Raw genomic sequence first — 21446 nt, forward strand, 5'->3', positions numbered from 1 at the left:
TTAAACTGGGGACTGAGGGGGTGGGGAAGGGCAAAAAGAGAAGCAGGGGGGTAGACAGTGTAGATAGCGACCTGGGGCCAAGTAATGGGAATAGGGGTCGAGCAGGGGGTAGCGTTAGTACACTTAGAACTGACAGAACAGACAATAGTACCATTTAAATTTAAAGAACAAAAACAACCGTATAAATTGTATGGCAACGAATGCAAGAAGTCTGATCGGCAAAGTGGGCGAGCTTGAAACGAAAATGACTGACGAAAATTACGAAATAGTTGGAATAACGGAAACATGGCTTAATGATAAGTGTGATTGGGTGGTGAATTTAGAGGGTTACAATCTCTTCAGAAGAGACCGTGGGGAACAGGGGAATATAGGATATAGTGCCAGGAGATGAACATGTGGAATCTCTGTGGGTAGAAATACAGGGAGAAAAAAAATAAAATACTGATAGGGGTTTCCTATAGGTCACCAAAAGCAACAGAAGAAACTGAAATCTTATTATTAAGGCAAATAGAAGAGGTGTCAAACCGCAACGAAGTAATTATTATGGGGGACTTGATCTAAATATAATATGGGAAAACAAAACCTGATAATCTCACAAGGGCGATAAGTTCTTGAGAGCAATTAAAGAGGAACACTCTGGACTTCCATTAACTAACAAACCAGACCGAATAATGGGGGTGCAGGTTGAGGGTCACTTGGGAAAAAGTGACCACAATATAATTAATTTCCAGCTGAAATTTAGTAAGAAACCTTATCAGGGAGTGACAAAAAAACTAAACTTTAGTAAAGAAAAATTTGATCAGCTCAGAACTACTATCGGTAACATTAATTGGAACAACATCCTCAAAAATATCAGTACAGACAACAAATAGGAAAAGTTTAAAAACATCCGAATTACCTCATGTGAGCAGTTCATACCCTTTTTAAAAAAAGAACCACAAGAAGAAAGAAACCAATGTGGCTCAACAAGACTGTAATGGGGGCAATAAATGGAAAACAAGAAAGCGTTTAAACTACTAAAACAAGAAGGCAGCAAAGAAGCGTTGAAATCATACAAGGAAATAAACAAAATATGTAAAGAAAAAAATCAAAATTACTAAGGATGAGGCAGAAAGACTGATAGACAAAGAGAGCAAAAATAACCCTAAACTATTATATAATTATATAAACAGCAAAAGGATTTGCACTGAGAGCACTAGTAGAGATGAGCGAGCACCAAAATGCTCGGGTGCTCGTTACTCAGGACGAAATTTTCGCGATGCTCGAGGGTTCGTTTCGAGTAACGAACCCCATTGAAGTCAATGGGCGACCCGAGCATTTTTGTATATCGCCGATGCTCGCTAAGGTTTCCATTTGTGAAAATCTGGGCAATTCAAGAAAGTGATGGGAACAACACAGCAACGGATAGGGCAGGCGAGGGGCTACATGTTGGGCTGCATCTCAAGTCCCCAGGTCCCACTATTAAGCCACAATAGCGGCAAGAGTAGCCCCCCCCCCCTTCCAACAACTTTTACTTCTGAAAAGCCCTCATTAGCAATGCATACCTTAGCTAAGCACCACACTACCTCCAACAAAGCACAATTACTGCCTGCATGACACTCCGCTGCCACTTCTCCTGGGTTACATGCTGCCCAACCCCCCCCCCCTCCCCCCCCCGCACGCCGCAGTGTCCACAGCGCACACCAAAGTGTCCCTGCGCAGCCTTCAGCTGCACTCATGCAACACGCTGGCCTCATAGCCACACCACCCTCATGTCTATTTATAAGTGCGTCTGCCATGAGGAGGAACCGCAGGCACACACTGCAGAGGGTTGGCATGGCTAGGCAGCGACCCTCTTTAAAAGGGGCGGGGCGATAGCCCACAATGCTGTACAGAAGCAATGAGAAATATAATCCTGTGCCACCGCCATCAGGAGCTGCACACGTGGGCATAGCAATGGGGAACCTATGTGCCACACACTATTCATTCTGCCAAGGTGTCTGCATGCCCCAGTCAGACCGCGGTTTTTTATAAATAGTCACAGGCAGGTACAACTCCGCAATGGGAATTCCGTGTGCACCCACAGCATGGGTGGCTCCCTGGAACCCACTGGCTGTACATAAATGTATCCCATTGCAGTGCCCTGGACAGCAGAGCTAACGTCAGATTAAATCCAGGTGGGCTTCGGCCCACACTGCATGCCCCAACCTGACCGGGGTTTTTAATTCATAGACACATGCAGGTACAACTCCCTATTGTGAAGTCCCTGTGGACCGACAGCATGGGTGGGTGCCAGGAAGCCACCGGCGGTACATAAATATATCCCATTGCATTGCCCATCACAGCTGAGGTAATGTCATGTTTAATGCAGGTGGGCTTCGGCCCACACTGCATGCCCCAGTCAGACTGGGGTTCTTTAGAAGTGGACACATGCAGTTACAACTCAGTGTGGACCGACAGCATGGGTGGGTGCCAGGAAGCCACCGGCGGTACATAAATATATCCCATTGCAGTGCCCAGCACAGCTGATGTAACGTCAGCTTTAATGCAGGTGGGCAAAAAATTAATTGGATTACACTGTAGGCGAGGGCCCCAAAAAATTGGTGTACCAACAGTACTAATGTACCTCAGAAAAATTGCCCATGCCCAACCAAGAGGGCAGGTGAAACCCATTAATCGCTTTGGTTAATGTGGCTTAATTTGTAACTAGGCCTGGAGGCAGCCCAGTTAAAATAAAAATTGGTTCAGGTGCAAGTTTCAACGCTTTAATGAGCATTGAAACGTATAAAAATTGTTTACAAAAATTATATGACTGAGCCTTGTGGGCCTAAGAAAAATTGCCCGTTCGGCGTGATTACGACAGGTTTCAGGAGGAGAAGCAGGAGGAGGAGGATGATTATTATACACAGATTGATGAAGCTAAAAGGTCCACGTTTTTGATGGTGATAGAGAACAATGCTTCCATCCGCGGGTGCAGCCTACGTATTGTTTAGGTACCGCTGCTGTCCGCTGGTGGAGAAGAGAAGTCTGGGGAAATCCAGGCTTTGTTCATCTTGATGAGTGTAAGCCTGTCGGCACTGTCGGTTGACAGGCGGGTACGCTTATCTGTGATGATTCCCCCAGCCGCACTAAACACCCTCTCTGACAAGACGCTAGCCGCAGGACAAGCAAGCACCTCCAGGGCATACAGCGCTAGTTCAGGCCACGTGTCCAGCTTCGACACCCAGTAGTTGTAGGGGGCAGAGGCGTCACGGAGGACGATCGTGTGATCGGCTACGTAGTCCCTCACCATCCTTTTACAGTGCTCCCGCCGACTCAGCCTTGACTGGGGAGTGGTGACACAATCTTGCTGGGGAGCCAGAAAGCTGTCAAAGGCCTTAGAGAGTGTCCCCCTGCCTGTGCTGTACATGCTGCCTGATCTCTGCGCCTCCCCTGCTACCTGGCCCTCGGAACTGCGCCTTCAGCCACTAGCGCTGTCGGATGGGAATTTTACCATCAGCTTGTCCGCCAGGGTCCTGTGGTATAGCATCACTCTCAAATCCCTTTCCTCTTCGGGTACGAGAGTGGAAAGGTTCTCCTTATACAGTGGGTCGAGCAGTGTGTACACCCAGTAATCCGTAGTGGCCAGAATGCGTGTAACGCGAGTCACGAGAAAGGCATCCTAACATGAAGTCAGCCATGTGTGCCAGGGTATCTGCACGCAACACATGGCTGTCCTCACTAGGAAGATCACTTTCAGGATCCTCCTCCTCCTCCTCAGGCCATACACACTGAAAGGATGACAGGCAAGCAGCATGGGTACCCTCAGCAGTGGGCCAAGCTGTCTCTTCCCCCTCCTCCTCATCCTCCTCATGCTCCTCCTCCTCAACGCGCTGAGATATAGACAGGAGGGTGCTCTGACTATCCAGCGACATACTGTCTTCCCCCGCCTCTGTTTCCGAGCGCAAAGCGTCTGCCTTTATGCTTTGCAGGGAACTTCTCAAGAGGCATAGCAGAGGAATGGCGACGCTAATGATTGCAGCATCGCTGCTCACCATCTGGGTAGACTCCTCAAAGTTTCCAAGGACCTGGCAGATGTCTGCCAACCAGGCCCACTCTTCTGTAAAGAATTGAGGAGGCTGACTCCCACTGCGCCGCCCATGTTGGAGTTGGTATTCCACTATAGCTCTACGCTGCTCATAGAGCCTGGCCAACATGTGGAGCGTAGAGTTCCACCGTGTGGGCACGTCGCACAGCAGTCGGTGCACTGGCAGATGAAACCGATGTTGCAGGGTGACAGCGTCCGTGTGGGACTTGCGGAAATGTGCGCAAAGCCGGCGCACCTTTCCGAGCAGGTCTGACAAGCGTGGGTAGCTTTTCAGAAAGCACTGAACCACCAAATTAAAGACGTGGGCCAGGCATGGCACGTGCGTGAGGCTGCCGAGCTGCAGAGCCGCCACCAGGTTACGGCCGTTGTCACACACGACCATGCCCGGTTGGAGGCTCAGCGGCGCAAGCCAGCGGTCGGTCTGCTCTGTCAGACCCTGCAGCAGTTCGTGGGCCGTGTGCCTCTTATCTCCTAAGCTGAGTAGTTTCAGCACGGCCTGCTGACGCTTGCCCACCGCTGTGCTGCCACGCCGCGCGACACCGACTGCTGGCGACGTGCTGCTGCTGCTGACACATCTTGATTGCGAGACATAGGTTGCGTAGGAGGAGGAGGAGGAGGGTGGTTTAATGGAGGAAGCATACACCGCCGCAGATACCACCACCGAGCTGGGGCCCGCAATTCTGGGGGTGGGTAGGACGTGAGCGGTCCCAGGCTCTGACTCTGTCCCAGCCTCCACTAAATTCACCCAATGTGCCGTCAGGGAGATATAGTGGCCCTGTCCGCCTGTGCTTGTCCACGTGTCCGTTGTTAAGTGGACCTTGCCAGTAACCGCGTTGGTGAGGGCGCGTACAATGTTGCGGGAGACGTGGTCGTGCAGGGCTGGGACGGCACATCGGGAAAAGTAGTGGCGACTGGGAACTGAGTAGCTCGGGGCCGCGGCCGTCATCATACCTTTGAAAGCCTCCGTTTCCACAACCCTATACGGCAGCATCTCCAGGCTGATAAATTTGGCTATGTGCACGTTTAACGCTTGAGCGTGCGGGTGCGTGGCGGTGTACTTGCTCTTGCGCTCCAACACTTGCGCTAGCGACGGCTGTACGGTGCGCTGAGAGACATTGGTGGATGGGGCCGAGGACAGCGGAGGTGAGGGTGTGGGTGCAGGCCAGGAGACGGTAGTGCCTGTGTCCTGAGAGGGGGGTTGGATCTCAGTGGCAGATTGGGGCACAGTGGGAGAGGCAGCGGTGCAAACCGGAGGCGGTGAACGGCCTTCGTCCCACCTTGTGGGGTGCTTGGCCATCATATGTCTGCGCATGCTGGTGGTGGTGAGGCTGGTGGTGGTGGCTCCCCGGCTGATCTTGGCGCGACAAAGGTTGCACACCATTGTTCGTCGGTCGTCTGCACTCTCAGTGAAAAACTGCCAGACCTTTGAGCACCTCGGCCTCTGCAGGGTGGCATGGCGCGAGGGGGCGCTTTGGGAAACAATTGGTGGATTATTCGGTCTGGCCCTGCCTCTACCCCTGGCCACCGCACTGCCTCTTCCAACCTGCCCTGCTGCTGCACTTGCCTTCCCCTCTGAAGACCTGTCCTCAGTAGGCGTAGCAAAGCAGGTGGGGTCCGTCACCTCATCGTCCTGCTGCTCTTCCTCTGAATCCTCTGTGCGCTCCTCCCTCGGACTTACTCCAATTACTACTACCTGAGTGATAGACAACTGTGTCTCATCGTCATCGTCCTCCTTACCCACTGAAAGCTCTTGAGACAGTTGCCGGAAGTCCCCAGCCTCCTCCCCCGGACCCCGGGAACTTTCCAAAGGTTGGGCATCGGTCACGACAAACTCCTCCGGTGGGAGAGGAACCATTGCTGGCCATTCTGGGCAGGGGCCCGGGAACAGTTCCTGGGAGTCTGCCTGCTCCTCAGAATGTGTCATTGTAATGGAGTGAGGAGGCTGGGAGGAAGGAGGAGCAACAGCCAGAGGATTCAGAGTTGCAGCAGTGGACGGCGCAGAATTCTGGGTGGTCGATAGATTGCTGGATGCACTTTCTGCCATCCACGACAGGACCTGCTCACACTGCTCATTTTCTAATAAAGGTCTACCGCGTGGACCCATTAATTGTGAGATGAATGTGGGGACGCCAAAAACGTGCCTCTCTCCTAATCCCGCAGCAGTCGGCTGCGATACACCTGGATCAGGAGCTCGGCCTGTGCCCACACCCTGACTTGGGCCTCCGCGTCCACGTCCTCTAGGCCTACCCCTACCCCTCAGCATGCTGTATTACCAGTAGTGCAGAAACAGAACGCTGTAATTAAATGTGCCGCTTATTGGCCTGTGGTTGGAGGCTGACTTCCCTTACGGAACGCACAGCAGAGCCAGGAAACAATTTTGCGCACGCCTGTAGTGAGACGTAGGTGCGTATGACTGAGCTAGTGGAATTACAGCGCAGAAGCAGTCAAGTGGCCAAAGGCCAGTAGTAGGCCTTAAGTATTTTGCTTCTATTTTTTTTTTTAATGCTGAGCTGATACAGCAGACAGATACTGTAGGCAGCGTATAATATTATGTATACTGTTTCCCTCTGGTGGGATGACGGCGCTGATGTAAAAGACAGCAGATCCAGGAAACAATTTTGCGCAAGCCTGCTGTAACGCTTAGCTGCGTATTAATTAGGACTACTACCCCCAGCAGACACGCAGTAAACTGAAGACGGTCACAGGCAGCCCAAATATAGTATTTTTCCCCAATTTTTTGGAAAAAGCCCACTGCCTATATAGCCTGAATATCTCTTTCCCTGCCTCACCAGTACTGGCCCTATACTCTGTACAATGACTGCAGACTGTGGACGCAATGCTCTGCACGCCCGATATACAAGAAAAAAAAATTGTGCAACACTGCTAAAAGCAGCCTCAACAGTACTGCACACGGTCAGATGTGGCCCTAAGAAGGACCATTGCGGTTCTTGAAGCCTAAAATCACTCCTAACGCTCTACCTATAGCAGCTCCGGCACCAGCAGCACTTTCCCTGATCTCTGTCAGAATGCATCTGTGGCGAGCCGCGGGAGGGGCCGATTTATATACTCGGGTGACACCTGATCTCGCCAGCCACTCACTGCAGGGGGGTGGTATAGGGCTTGAACGTCGCAGGGGGAAGTTGTAATGCCTTCCCTGTCTTTCTATTGGCCAGAAAAGCGCGCTAACGTCTCAGAGATGAAAGTGAAAGTAACTCGAACATCGCGTGGTGCTCGCCTCTAGTAACGAGCATCTCGAACGAGTATCAAGCTCGGACGAGTACGTTCGCTCATCGCTAAGCACTAGCCATTTAACAAATCATGCAGGAGAAATCATAGAAGACGATGGGGGGAAGCCAAATCTATTAAATAGTTTCTTTTCTAATGTATTCACAAACAAAAAGGAAATGTCACACGAGATGCAGGGGAATAAAACGAACCCTCTGCTAAATACTAAATATTCACACAGAGGGGGCAGCCAAGAAGTCTCAGAAAAATATTAGAGCCCTATCACAGAGGGGACTTAGAGTAAAATAATAAACTTTATTGAATAATTTATTTAAAAGAATTTCACACTAGGGCACAACAAATAACACAAATAGCGTGTCGCAAAACAGATGAGCGGCACATCCGATTATTGTAGGACAAACATTAGTGGGTCATGTATAGATCCCGACCCCACCGCTTAGAGATGTGCATCAGGTGATCACTGTATTGGAAAGGTGTCACGTGATTGAATTAGTTGGGGATCTCAGGATTATACCTTTTGTACCTATCCTTCCGGTACCGGTCTCAGAAGGAAAAAATAATGTGTTGAGTATGAGGATCCCTTCAGGGGGCGAAAATTGCCTATCTACCTGAAATCACTAAAATTGGATCATCTCGGTGGGTCTTGTATGATGCGTGATAGAGCGTTAAGACCACAGTGTTCAGTTACAAGAACACAAGATACTTTATGTGGTAACTCTTAGATGGATGTACTCCTTCAAATAGATCCGCTTAAGTATTTTTTTCAGGAGAGGACTTGATCTGCAATTTTGCAGTATTTCCTTACTCCGACCAGTGGATCTATGTTGATATAGTTATATCACTATCAGCTAATGAACTGCTGATTAGTCTATAGTACTTGTTGGTACACCGTCAATAGTACTGAGCTCAACAGCTGATTAGTGTTATAGTGCTTGTTACTGCACTGTCAGTAGTTCTAAACTCAAACTCGACGCGTTTCACCACTGCATTGAGTGGATCCTCAGGAGTATTTCAGTACAGTTGATTTTTTTAGGAATATGCGTAGATGAAGTTTAATCGGTTGTATGCCAAGATAGTGTATGTCCTAAAGAGGGGATAGACTATGCTTCCAATTACAGGGAACCAGAGACATAGGTTAGTCAAAGATCCAGAAACATACACGGGTACTAAACTGATGTTATAGTTCTTCTGTTCTCACAGGTCTTTTTGTGTGGTAACCAGACCTGGAGAGCTAGGTAGATCCTGAACTAATTTTCCAGTTTCTCAGCCCTCTCAGATCTGTCTAGGTGATAGCTAGATCAGAGAGAGCCTAGCCAGTACTGAGCTGATTTTTCGTTTTGACAGTTCACTAAGATCTGTAACGGTGGTGCCCAGATCAGAGAGAGCCAAACTGAAAAGATTTTAGACAAGAAAGGAGCCAATCCTCCTGTGGGTCGCCTGCCTGTATTGCAGGGGACTCAATTTAATGTCTCAGAAAGTGCCCAGTCTCAGCTTGGCCCATAAAGTATACCCAGAGGTTCCCCGTTGGATGCTAGATGGTTAAAGCAATAAGTAGATAAATAAATAAAAATGGTCTGTAGCCCAGATGGTAGGCTAGGGAATGAGAGCCCATCCGGAACTGACCTACTTATATAGCCGCCTCCCCTAAAGGGGTTGGTGAGATTTAACTCGCCAATCATAGTACCGACACGCCCGTCAATAGCTGGGCCATGTGCAGCAAGAGTACCCTTTATCCACTCGCTTATCAGATTGGGTGGTCCTCAAACGTAGTTCTGGTTTCGTAGACATGGTGTGCCTCCTCTGATTGTCGCGGCCGGTTTGCGATTATGCGTACAGGCCCGCGACATCACAAGGGGGTGGAGTATAAGCACTGTCGGTGGGCCGATATTAGGGGGCGGAGTGGGGTGGAGTGCGGCGCGTCATCGTGACGCGAGACATGCCGGCGAATCCAGGTAGATGAGGTGGAGCCTGGCTCGTCGCGTCATAGTGGGATCTGACGGCCATGTGTCATGACGTACGTACGTCGCGCCCCATGGAACACACCAGGGGCCGAATGTCGGCGTCATGACGGTCTTCATGATGTAATCATGCACTGATGCCAGTAGTGTAGAGAGAGGGCGGCGTCTGCTATTTGCAGCCCGCCTCTCTAAAACACTTATGTTGAAGAAGGGCTGGATTAAAGAGGGCTCACTTTCGATCGCAATATTTTAGATTAGGAGAGTCCGGAGGTATTATTAATATTGATCTTGCACGCTTACAATAAAGTTGCTAATGGGAAACGTAGTTATCATCATTGTAAGCTACAGTTGTAATAGATTCTCAAAAGTAGCAATTAATTCAAATTATATGGCACATCTTATATGTAACGAAAGATGTCGATATGATAAATCAAGTAAGTAGATGAGGTCACTGTATTTATCATCATTTAGCAGTGCTGATGTGTTTCTGGATCTTCACGCGTGATCCAAAATACCCGATTTCGCACTGTAATCGGCAGCCATGAGTTGTATATCACAGAGATGTCTGTATGATAAATCAGGTGAGTAAGCAATATTACTGTGCAAATTGCAGATAGCAGTGCTAATATGTTCGTAGATCATCACGTGTGATCGAAGGTGCTTGATTTATCGTTACACTTCGTGGCCATAGGTCAAACTCAAAAGTTAAAGGTTAGCGTTGAGCCCTAGCCTAAGGCAAAAACTGTGTCTTAATTTTGTATAAAAAAACTTTCATATTTATCAGAGGAAACAGTTGAAAGATAATAATTCATTGAGGCCCGTTGGTTGGGTGGTCTCGCATCGAAATATCCAACCAGCTTCCTTCTGGAGGAGCAGGTTGTCCACATCCCCTCTTCTGCCATCTGATTTGATTATTTCCACCCCTTGGAATTTCAGACAATCTGCGTCTTCGCCGTGTTGGTCCCATACGTGCGTTGCTACCGAGGTCACCTCCTTTCTCCCGATGTTCCCAATGTGACCGAGAATTCTGCTTCGCAATTGTTGTCGGGTTTTTCCTATGTACTGCTTACCGCAGCTGCACGTAATGAGATAAACCACATTCATGGATAAACAATTAATGAAATCACGTATTTCGTATTTTTTTCCCGTTACAGTAGATTCAGAGGAGCTACCCTTTTTTATGTATCTGCATGCCATACAATTGGAGCATGCAAAAGTTCCCACAGGTATGGATCGGGAGAGCCAATCGTTTTGTACTCTTGTGGGTCTCAGGTGGCTTTTGACAAGGTGATCTCTAATATTTCGCCCTCGTCGGTAAGTGACCTTCGGGTAGGCCGGGATGTATGATTTAATGTCTTCATCATTTTGAAGAATATCCCGATAAGATCTTAGTATCTCGAGGATTTCTTTTTGCCCTGTATCAAAGGTGCCCACGATTCGCATCTCTGTTGTATTAACCCGTTGTTTAGGGATCAATAGGTTGTTTCTATCGCAAGTACGTGCATGTTGTTCCGCCATGTCTAAGACTTGGATTGGATAATTTCGTTGTTTAAATCTCTCTTTTAACTTGCGACATTCAGTATCGAAGTAGCTTTCTTCTGAACAGTTTCGTCTAATTCTTAAAAATTGCCCCTTTGGGATGCCCTGTCTCAAGGGAAGTGGGTGGTAACTATCACAGGATAGCAAACTGTTCGTGGCTGTTTGTTTCCGGTACAGGTTTGTGGGGAGTCTCCCATCTGGTTGAATCTCAATACTTATATCCAGAAAGGTCATAGTGGATTTGTCAATTGCTGCAGTGAAGCGCAAATTTAAATCATTATTATTCAGCCATGTTACAAATTCTTCGAATTGGTGTTTCGTACCCGTCCAAAGGATCAAGATGTCATCGATATAACGGATCCAGGTCAAGGCGTATTTTGACCAGACCGAATTTTCAATAGGAAACACGCATTTCTCTTCCCACCAGCCCAGGAGCAAATTTGCGTAGGTGGGGGCGCATGACGTCCCCATCGCGGTGCCCCTGAGCTGGTGGAAAAATTTCCTGTTGAAGAGGAAATAGTTGTGTGACAAAATAAAGCACAAAAGTTGTAACGTGAATTCGTTATGTGGCTGATAATGCAAACCTCTCTGTGCCAGAAAATGTGAGACAGCTCGTAATCCTACATCATGAGGAATTAGAGCGTTAAGACCACAGTGTTCAGTTACAGCTCATCACGCATCATACAAGACCCACCGAGATAATACAATTTAAGTGATTTCAGGTAGATAGGCAATTTTTGCCCCCTGAAGGGATCCTCATACTCAACACGTTATTCTTTCCTTCTGAGACCGGTACCGGAAGGATAGGTACAAAAGGTATAATCCTGAGATCCCCAACTAATTCAATCACGTGACAACTTTCCAATACAGTGATCACCTGACGCACATCTCTAAGCGGTGGGGTCAGGATCTATAGATGACCGACTAATGTTTGTCCTAAAATAATCGGATGTGCGCTCATCTGTTTTGCGACACACGCTATTTGTGTTATTTGTTGTGCCCTAGTGTGAAATTCTTTTAAATAAATTATTCAATAAAGTTTATTATTTTACTCTAAGTCCCCTCTGTGATAGGGCTCTGCTAAATATTGCATACCTAACATAGAAGGAAGTACAGAGACGGTTAAAGAGGATCAAAATCGATAAATCGCCGGGCCCAGATGGAACACACCCAAGGGTTCTAAGGGAACTAAGTGATGTGATAGCTAGACCACTATTTCTTATATTTATGAACACTATCAAGACCGGAGTTGTACCATTGCCAATGTGGTTCCAATATACAAAAAGGGGTCCAAAAGAGAGCCTGGTAACTACAGGCCGGTAAGTCTCAGTTCAATAACTGGAAAAATACTCAAGCGGTTTCTGAGAGACGCCATCCTAGAATACCTCAAGAACAACAACAGTATAACCCCTTATTAGCATGGGTTCATGAGGGGTCGATCATGTCAGACCAATCTGATCAGCTTCTACGATGAAATAAGCTCTAGGCTGGACTTCGGAGAGTTTATTGATCTCGTATATATGGACTTCTCTAAAGCATTTGACACCGTGCCGCATAATAGGCATATATATAAAATGAGACAGCTCGGACTGGGTGAAAACGTGTGTATCTGGGTAAAGAACTGTCTCAAGAAATAGAAAGCAGAGGGTGGTAGTGAATGGTTCGTATTCTGATTGGGCCACCATTGCTAGTGGGGTGCCACAGGGCTCAGTGCTAGGCCCCAGTCTGTTCAATATATTTATCAATGACCTGATAGAGGGACTACACAGTAAAATATCAATATTTGCAGATGATACAAAATTATGCAAAATAATACAACGCAGGACAGTGTACGGCTACAAAGGGACCTAGATAAGCCAGGGGTTTGGGCAGAAAAATGGCAAATGAAGTTCAATGTTGCTAAATGTAAGGTTATGTATATGGGCAAGAGAAACGGATGTCACGAACATACACTACATGGGATACAGCTGGGGAAAAGTGATATGGAAAAAGACCTGGGGGTACTAGTGGATTGCAGATTTAACTGGAGCAACCAATGTCAGTCAGCTGCTGCAAAAGCTAATACAATCTTGGGGTGCATTAAAAGAGGCATAGGGGCGAAGGACGAGAACATTATTCTTCCACCATATAAGGCATTTGTCAGGCCCCACATGGAATACTGTGGACAGTTTTGGACACCGATGCTCAGGAAAGATGTTGCAGTGGTTTAAGGGGTTCAAAGAAGGGCAACTAAATTAATAAATGGCATGAGGGGACGAATACCCAGACAGGCTATCAAAATTAGGATTATTCACCCTGGAAAAAAGATGGCTAAGGGGCAATCAAATAACTATGTACAAATACATGAGGGGACAATACAAGGATCTCTCCCATGATCTGTTTACACCCAGGACTGCGACGGTAACAAGAGGGCATCCGCTACGTCTAGAAGAAAGCAGTTTTCATTACCAACACAGAAGAGGGTTCTTTACTGTAAGAGCAGTGAGACTGTGGAACTCTCTGCCCGAGGATGTGGTGATGGCAAAATCCATTGAGGAGTTTAAGAGGAGACTAGATGTCTTTCTAGAGTACTCTGATATTACAGGATATAGACATTAGGTGACCAGCGGGGTTGTTGTCCCGGGTCTTACATTTAGGTAGGAACTATCAAAGGTTGATCAAGGGATTATTCTGATTGCCATTATGAAGTCTGGAAGGAATTTTTCCCCCGAATGAACTAATTGGCTTTTGCTTTCCTCTGGATAAACTAGGGGGTTGAAACAGGCTGAACTAGATGGACATTGTCTTTATTCAGCCTAACATACTATGTTACTATGACCTGGTGGAATAGACACATGATCTAACCTCTCGAAAATTGCTTTAGTCAGATCAGAAACCGTACCAAACAGCATACCAATTCCGGCTCAGCAATCTGAGAGGACTGAATGAGAGGGGTGCCAGTAGTAGGATCTATGGCAGCCTATTGCGACAGAATAGAGTTAAAGCAAAATGTCTGTAACTGACTGCATGCAACATTTGTTTTACAACGAGAGTATAGTATGTGGGTCTCGCTGATCCCTGTCTGGAGTCCTCTGCTTTGATGTCGGAAATGGCACTAACAGATACGAGGGACAGTTATGGTACCGCAGAAGGGGTAGCAAGCAAGGGAGTTGTCTGCCAGGCAATGCTTACCCAAAAACAGAGCTGTTCTGTGGAGCAATAGAAACAACTGAAGGCTTAAACAGATCCAGGCTGTCTCATCCAGTGTGGTACCTAAATCAGTCTGCTGATCGCTAAATGCTGAGGGCTGAAGGAGCAGAAGTGCACAGGAAGTGGAGTAGGAAGTAAAGGGACAGGGACCAAGATTGAAAACTAGACTCCAGGTGTCTCCAGGCCATGGGAGAGGTAAGGACATACTGTCTGCAGCAGGGACCTCTCATCCCTCCCCCACTACCCGGTCCTCCCACAGCTGTCTAAGAGGGCGAAGGGGTTACAGATAGTGGGTCAGGGGAGGGAGATACAGGTCTTCTAAAACGTAGGATGTCGCAAATACTCATTCCTCTTGACATACCTTGGCATCTACAAGCAGTGTACTCCACAGATCCAGCAGTGTTTCCCCAGTGGTCACCGGCCTTTAACGAGGAAGGGAGCAAGAGGGGAACACTATGGCTGGCAGACCACATTCAAGTTAATCCTTGAACATGCCTCCTTTTCTTCTAAAGTCGAGGCAGACAACAGGACGGTTATCTTCGTTCTGTTCACCCTACTTGGTGGGGTAACAGGGAGAGTCCTGCCTCCCTGTATTGTCTGAATCCAACGGTACTTAACCCCTTCATGACACGGCCTATTTTGGGCTTAAGGACGCAACAATTTATGGCGGATTTTCTTCTCCGTTTATCAAAAGTCATAACTTTTTTATTTTTCAGTCGACGCGGCCGTATGAGGGCTTGTTTTTTGCGTGGCGAACTGTAGTTTTTAGCGGTGCCACTTTTGGGTACATTTGACTATATTGTAAAAGTTTTTTTTGTTTTTTTTTTATGATAGCAGGGAGAGAAAACGCATGAATTCTGCCATAGATTTATTTATTTTTTTACAGCGTTAATCATGCAGCATAAATGGGACATTCCATTTTTTCTGCGGACCGGTACGGTTACAACGATACCAAAATTCTTACATTTTTTTTAGGTTTTCCCACTTTTCTGCAATAAAACCCCCTTTTTTTTTGAAATCTTTTCTTTTCTAAATCGCTGCATTCAAAGTCCTGTAACTTTTTTATTTTTTGATGTACGGAGCTCTGTGAGGGCTTATTTTTTGCGAGACGAGCTGTAGTTGTTTTTACTGGTACCATTTTGGAGTACATACGGCTTTTTTGATCACTTTTATTGCGTTTTTGGTGAGGCAAAATGCAAAAAATTAGCATTTTGCCTCAGTTTTTTAGCGTTTTTTTTGCGTTTTTTTCCGTGCACAGTCAAAAGCATGTGCAACTTATTGTACGCGTCGTTACGGACGCGACGATACCAAATATGTAGGGTTTTGGGTTTTTTTTACCTTTTTTTATGATAATCTGAGAAAAAGCATAAAAAATTTTTTTTTTACTCTTTTTTTACATTTTTATTTAATTCATTGTTTTAATCTTTGTTTTTTTTTACAACATTTGTGTCCCCCTGGGGGACTTTAACCACTGCCCTGATGATCGCTGTGATAAGGCATGGCAGAGCTACTGCTCTGCCATGCCTTATCGCTTATACAGTGATCTCAGGCATTGGCAATACAGGACGCCAGTGTCTGGTGTCCTGTTACCATGGTGACAGGCCGGGCTCTCGCGATGTGATCGCGAGAGCCAGCCGGAGACACAGAGGGAGTCCACTCCCTCTGTGAACCCTTTCCCTGCCGCGATCTACTTGGATCGCGGCAGGGAGGGGGTTAACAGCGGGGGGGGGCATCTCCGATGCCCCCCCCTCCGCTGTTGCAGCGGGACGCCGGCTGTGACTGACAGCCGGCTCCCGCTGCGGGATAGCGCGGGATCATATGTGATCCCGCGCTATCCCCAGGACGTAAGTTTACGCCCTGTTGCGGGAAGTACCCTGCTGCCAGGACGTAAACTTACGCCCTGCAGCGGGAAGGGGTTAAAGACCAGCAAGCAAAGATGTCAGCATCCTATTGGGCACTAAGCTAAAAACTGATTAGCTTGGTGGCTGCAGGAGAACTATAGCTAGTGGGAGGAGCTAACACTTTTTCTACTTAGTGTCCACCTCCTAGTGGCAGTAACTTTTCCTATGGTCAAAGCTGTGTCCCTCCATACGGATGAGAAAACCTGATATATATATTTTTTAATTTGCACAAGACCATAACAAAATGTAAGAAAGTGAAAAGATTTGAAGACTTTCCAAATGCATTGTACATAATACTCAGTATGTTGTAATTATAAAACAAGCTACTGATGCTGGAATTCAGTGACGAAAGAGTCTGCTACCTTTTCTTTAGCTTTTGGTCTTTTTCCTTTCATTTGTTTGTTCCCTGCAGCAGCATCTCGTTGTTCATCTTTGCCATCTCCTTGTTTGATCACAGCTTGTTCACTGCTGTGGGTGTCATCAGCTGCTGATATACTGGCCTGAAAGGACAATTATGACATTAAGAACACAATATGCTATAAAATGTGTATTTTTCATGTTATGATATCCAAAGGTTGATTCATTTATTAGAATTTCATGAGATGACAAACTCAATATGATCACATTTCCTCCTATAGTAGAAACGAACTCCTAATTTAATAATATAACATTAAACAATCCTGCCAAATATCTCATTTTTTTCTCACACTAATAGCTCTAGACAGGCAGGATATTATTATGACATTGACATTTATAGGGGTAAGTACAGAACTATCTAAAGGTATAGAACTGACACAGATGAAGCAATAACAATAGGCATCCTTGGGTCCTTCTGCAAGAGCTCAGTAGCACCTGACGTCTATCAGAAAGCGGGGTGAGTCGAACCACCATTGGGAGAATACTAGCTACACACAAATTGCACCCGTATAAAATCCAGTTGCCAATGAGGACTGATCCCAATCACCCCTTTGAATTTGTAGAATGGGTGTAACAACCATTGCAACAGGACTCACATTTCACAGGGACAGTACTGTTCAGGGATGAAGCAAACTTGTATGTGAACAGGGAGGCGAACAAACAAAACCTACGTTACTGGTCCAACAGAAACCCATACTTTTAATGGATAATGGCGATTACATAAAAGTAAAAAAAAAGTTTAAATTTAATCTCCCCTCAATGATGCGATAAGTGAGAGGAGATGAAACTTTTTACTGGAGGCCTCCGCATTTGAACTAGACGCATTCCTCCTCCATGGATCTTCCCCGGCTTCCGCATATTCGCCCACCGGCAAAATGACGGACACATGCGCAGGAGCAAGGGAGGGCCCGAGAAATTTAAAATCTCCTTGCTCCTCGCTACTAAAGGTAGCAGAGAGCCTGGAGCAGTGACCAGTGGACTCGTTGAGTGGTCCTGGTCACGTGATAAAAAGGTAGTGATCTACCTTAGGCCAGTCTCACACGACTGGAAAGGAATTGTGGATTACACATGTGTTTGAGCCGTGGTAATAATCAAATGCATTTGATTACACAATTTAACTCACATTAGCGGGTTGGAATTATGTAATCCGCTCACAGAAAACAGAAAGCAGCCATTTTCTATTTTACCATGGATATCTGCAACATAGAGCCCATTGTGCTCTATGGTCACAGATATACCTGCAGCCCATACGCAACTACATTGTGTACAGGCTACGGGGACCCACGCAGACCCACGGCCAAGTTAACAGCTGTCATCCGCTGCGGGCCTCCGCAAGTGGATTCTACATATGGTCATGTGAGCCCGGTGTTATTCAGACCGCTACCTGTAATATGTAATTTACAAGAAGCCCCGGGAACGCTCGCTTTTCTGCAGTTCCAGGAGCAGCTTGTTGAATGCCTTCTGTGCGAGACCGCTGCACCTCAGCAAGCTTACGAAGCCTCACATAGTGCCACTTTTTGTACCCCATCCCTGCCACCGAGATCAAGAAATACCCCCAAAAAAGTGTTAGGTTTGCAGACAAACATGGGAGGAGGAGTAAGAATACAGTTTTATTACTCTATGTGCCCATCCCAACCAGGCCTCCGTATTTACCAGTTTTTAGACACACCACACAGTTTACATTATTACTTTTATCTAAAATTTAGGGAATGCCAAAAAGGGAGTGGGAGTGGGATTATTTTTAGGGAGTAAATTTTTTTCTGCACAAGTGAGCAATTGGGCCTGGAATATTTTCAGTTGTGCCCTAAAATCAAATGAGTGTTCCCTCCATTACAGGCATAGCCATGTGTCCAGTAAGCAGATTGGGGCCACAATGGGTATGTTTCTGCACGCGGAAGAAACAGGTGTATCCATTATGGGGTGCAAATCCTCATTTTCATGCACACTATAGGAAAAAAAACTGCCCTTAAAAGACATATTTGGAAAAATATGTAACTTTATTTTTTCTCCCCTAAAGTGCATTAATTCCTGGAAAAAAACAATGGGGTCAAAATACTCAGTACACCCCTAGAGGAATTCATTAAGGGGTCTAGTTTTGAAAATGGGGTCATTTGTGGAGGTTCTCTCTATCATTTTGGAAGCTCAAGGGCTCTACAAGTGTGCACTGGGGCCTAAAACACCTTCAAGCAAAATGTCTGTTTTGAAAGCCACCGGTTGCTCCTTTCGGCTTGGGCCACGTAGATATAAAATTAGGGCCACAATGGGTATGTTTCTGAACACAGGACAAACAGGGGGATCCATTTTGAGGCGCAAGTCTTCATTCATATGTGGTGTACAAAAAAAAAACTGTTTTTAACACAGCACTATTGCCAAAAAAATGAAAATCGTAATATTTTCCTTCTGCTTTGCTTAGATTCATTCAAAAACTTTGGGTCAAAATATGCAGTACACCCCTAGATAAATTCATTAAGGGGTCTAGTTTTCAAAATGGGGTTATTTGTGGGGGGTTCTCCATCGTTTTGGCTGCTCAAGGGCTCTACAAGTGTGCAATGGGAGCTAAATCACCTTCAAGAAAAATGTCTATTCTGAAAGCCACCTGCTGCTCCTTTCATTTTGGGTCCCGTTGTGCATACAAACATAATATTAAGACCACAATGGGTATGTTTCTGAACACAGAACAAACAGGGGTATCCATTTTGGGTGTGAATCCTCATTTTCATGTGCACTATAGAAAAAAAAATGTCTTTAAAATGACATTTTTGCAAAAATATGAAATTTTATTTTTCCTCCTCTATATTGCATTAACTCCTAAAAAAACAGTAGGCTAAAAATACTCCTGACACCCCTCAGTAAATATATTAAGGGGTGTAGTTTTTAAAATAGGTTCATTTGTGGGAGTATCAATCATTCTGACACCTATGAGCCTTTGCAATCTTGGCTTGGTTTAGAAAAACAAAGTATTCCTCAAAATGTTGATAAGTAATGTTAAATTTGTACGAATCCTAAAACGGTAAAAAAAACACTACTTTATTCTCTGTGCACATTGAAAAAACTTTAAACAAATGGAAATATATATCTTATCAAAAATTTGTACAATAGGTTTGCACATATTTGAGATATTACAGTTGAAAATGTGAAAAAATAACATTTTTTTTTCAAAATGTTCCCAATGTTGGCACTTTTAATAAATATATGGAAATTCTATTGGTCTATTTTTATCACCTAAATGAAGTACAATATGTGGCAGAAAAAGAATGTCAGAATCATTTGGATATGCAAAGCCTTTACAGAGATATTCTATGCGAAAAAGACGCATGTCAGATTTCCAAAATTTGGCCTGGTCATTAAGATGCAAACAGGACTGGTCACTAAGGAGTTAAGTAAGTTTATTATTTTGTGTTGGGCCACATTCCTAGCCATTTTGGAATGCATGTGGCCTGTGGCCCACAGGTAGACACTCCTGCATTAAAGTGTCAAAAATATTACAGGAAATACATACCTTACTGTCTGCAATATCTTCTCTTGGAACGGACTGAGCCCGCCTTTCCTCCTTTAGTTTCTCTCTCTTCTTCCTCAAACTTCTGCCACGGCTAAATCGTAAAACCTATGGCAGGTAAATATGCCATTTGTATTGCTTCTGTATGAAAATGCCAACATTATTTTTGTCATGTTTCAAATTTTGCTAACTCGCATTAAAAGAACATGTTCCAATGCATCTAAAACAAAAAATAAAGCAACAATAATCTTAATTAGAATTCTGTGTTTTATGTCTATAGCTGATATGAAGACTTGTATCTCCATAGTAAGACTACAAACAAGCCCTGTGTAGTCTGGTTAAATTTCCATCCATCTGCCGCTACTTCTTGCTACTCTGGTAAAGGAAATTTGAGATGTGGTGGATTTGCAAAGAATTTGAAGTGTGCATTCTGCATCTGAAATCCGCAGCAAATTACAACTGAACATATGAGAAAATTCTCCAAAACAGAAAAACGGGTATGCTGTGGAATATCACTGTGAATTTTTCCCCTCTGATATATGTTAATTCTGTACCTGTGGGGCTTTAGTGAGAAGAAGAGCCACATCTGAGTTATTGTGGTGACGTGCAGTTTCCAGAGCAATCTGGCCTGCCTGAAAAGAATATATGGAAATGATATGTCAATTAACATTGCAAAACATTTTATATATTTTATATATGTACACATTCAAATATATACACACTATTCATCTAGATTAGTTCACCATCCAGAGGCCAAGTCTCTACGTGCCATTATGCCGTCCCCCATTTGTCAGTGTGTCATTCTGATGTACCCCAAGTGTCAGTGTGCCATTTTCTTGTCCCCAAGTGTCGGCGTGCCACTGTCCTGTGCCCCAAGTGTCGCTGCGTGCCATTATCCTATCCTCGCAAGTGTCAGTGTGTCATTATCCTGTCTCTCAAGTGTCGGTGTACAATTATCCTGTGCCCCAAGAGTCGGCGACATAGTTGTGTGAAGACTCATTTTTTACTGGATGTCCTGTAGTTTGCATTGGTACCATTTTAGAACACATACAATTTTTTGGTATTTTTTTCTTGCAGACAGGGTGACCAAAAAAGCGATTTTCTGGCATTCTTTATTTTTTTTTCTGACAACGTTCATCATGCCATACAGGACCCCCGAACATCCGTTCGGGGGATTTAAATACAGGCCATCAAAAGGTATATCGGCGGTCACTAAGGGGTTAAGATATCAGCAGTGTCCTAATAGCTGAGTAGACCACAGCTTGCATCTCGTGGTGACTTTCCCTTCTTGCGAAAGGTCTTAATGAATGGTGGATGCATTTAATTGTAATTTTGGAAGCGCTTTCCTCTCCGAGTAGACTTGAGAATATTTGCAAAGCAGCAGTAGTTAGAGCTTCGTGTCGCACAGATTCTGGTAAGCCTTTAAGTCTAACTTTCTTACAGCAGCTTGTATTTTTTTGGTGCTCAGTCAGAGATATTGCTGTATTTATGGAATCAAGCTGAGTAGAGATTTGTTGTGCCATTAGTTTGTTACGATGAAGTAGTGAAGCCTGGTTTACTTACAGTGCTTCCACTCTATGTCCCATTTAGTTAACTTCCATTTTAATGTCTAAAAAGTTCCTTCACTATTGGGT

General features: G+C 45.4%; 1 protein-coding gene across 10 annotated transcripts in view; it reads right to left on the bottom strand.

Moving 5' to 3' along the window:
• Positions 1 to 21446, bottom strand: part of ANKRD6 (ankyrin repeat domain 6) — a 172125-nt gene that overhangs the window by 29219 nt on the left and 121460 nt on the right. For all 10 annotated transcript variants that reach the window (XM_066608535.1, XM_066608492.1, XM_066608483.1 and 7 more), the window contains 3 exons: positions 20367 to 20444; positions 19816 to 19920; positions 16262 to 16399 (listed from right to left, as the gene is read on the bottom strand). In XM_066608535.1, the coding sequence (XP_066464632.1) occupies positions 16262 to 16399; positions 19816 to 19920; positions 20367 to 20444 (321 nt within the window). The remainder of the gene's footprint in view (positions 1 to 16261; positions 16400 to 19815; positions 19921 to 20366; positions 20445 to 21446) is intronic.

This window comes from Eleutherodactylus coqui, chromosome 1 (genome assembly GCF_035609145.1).
Source record: "Eleutherodactylus coqui strain aEleCoq1 chromosome 1, aEleCoq1.hap1, whole genome shotgun sequence".
Taxonomy (NCBI): Eukaryota; Metazoa; Chordata; class Amphibia; order Anura; family Eleutherodactylidae; genus Eleutherodactylus; species Eleutherodactylus coqui.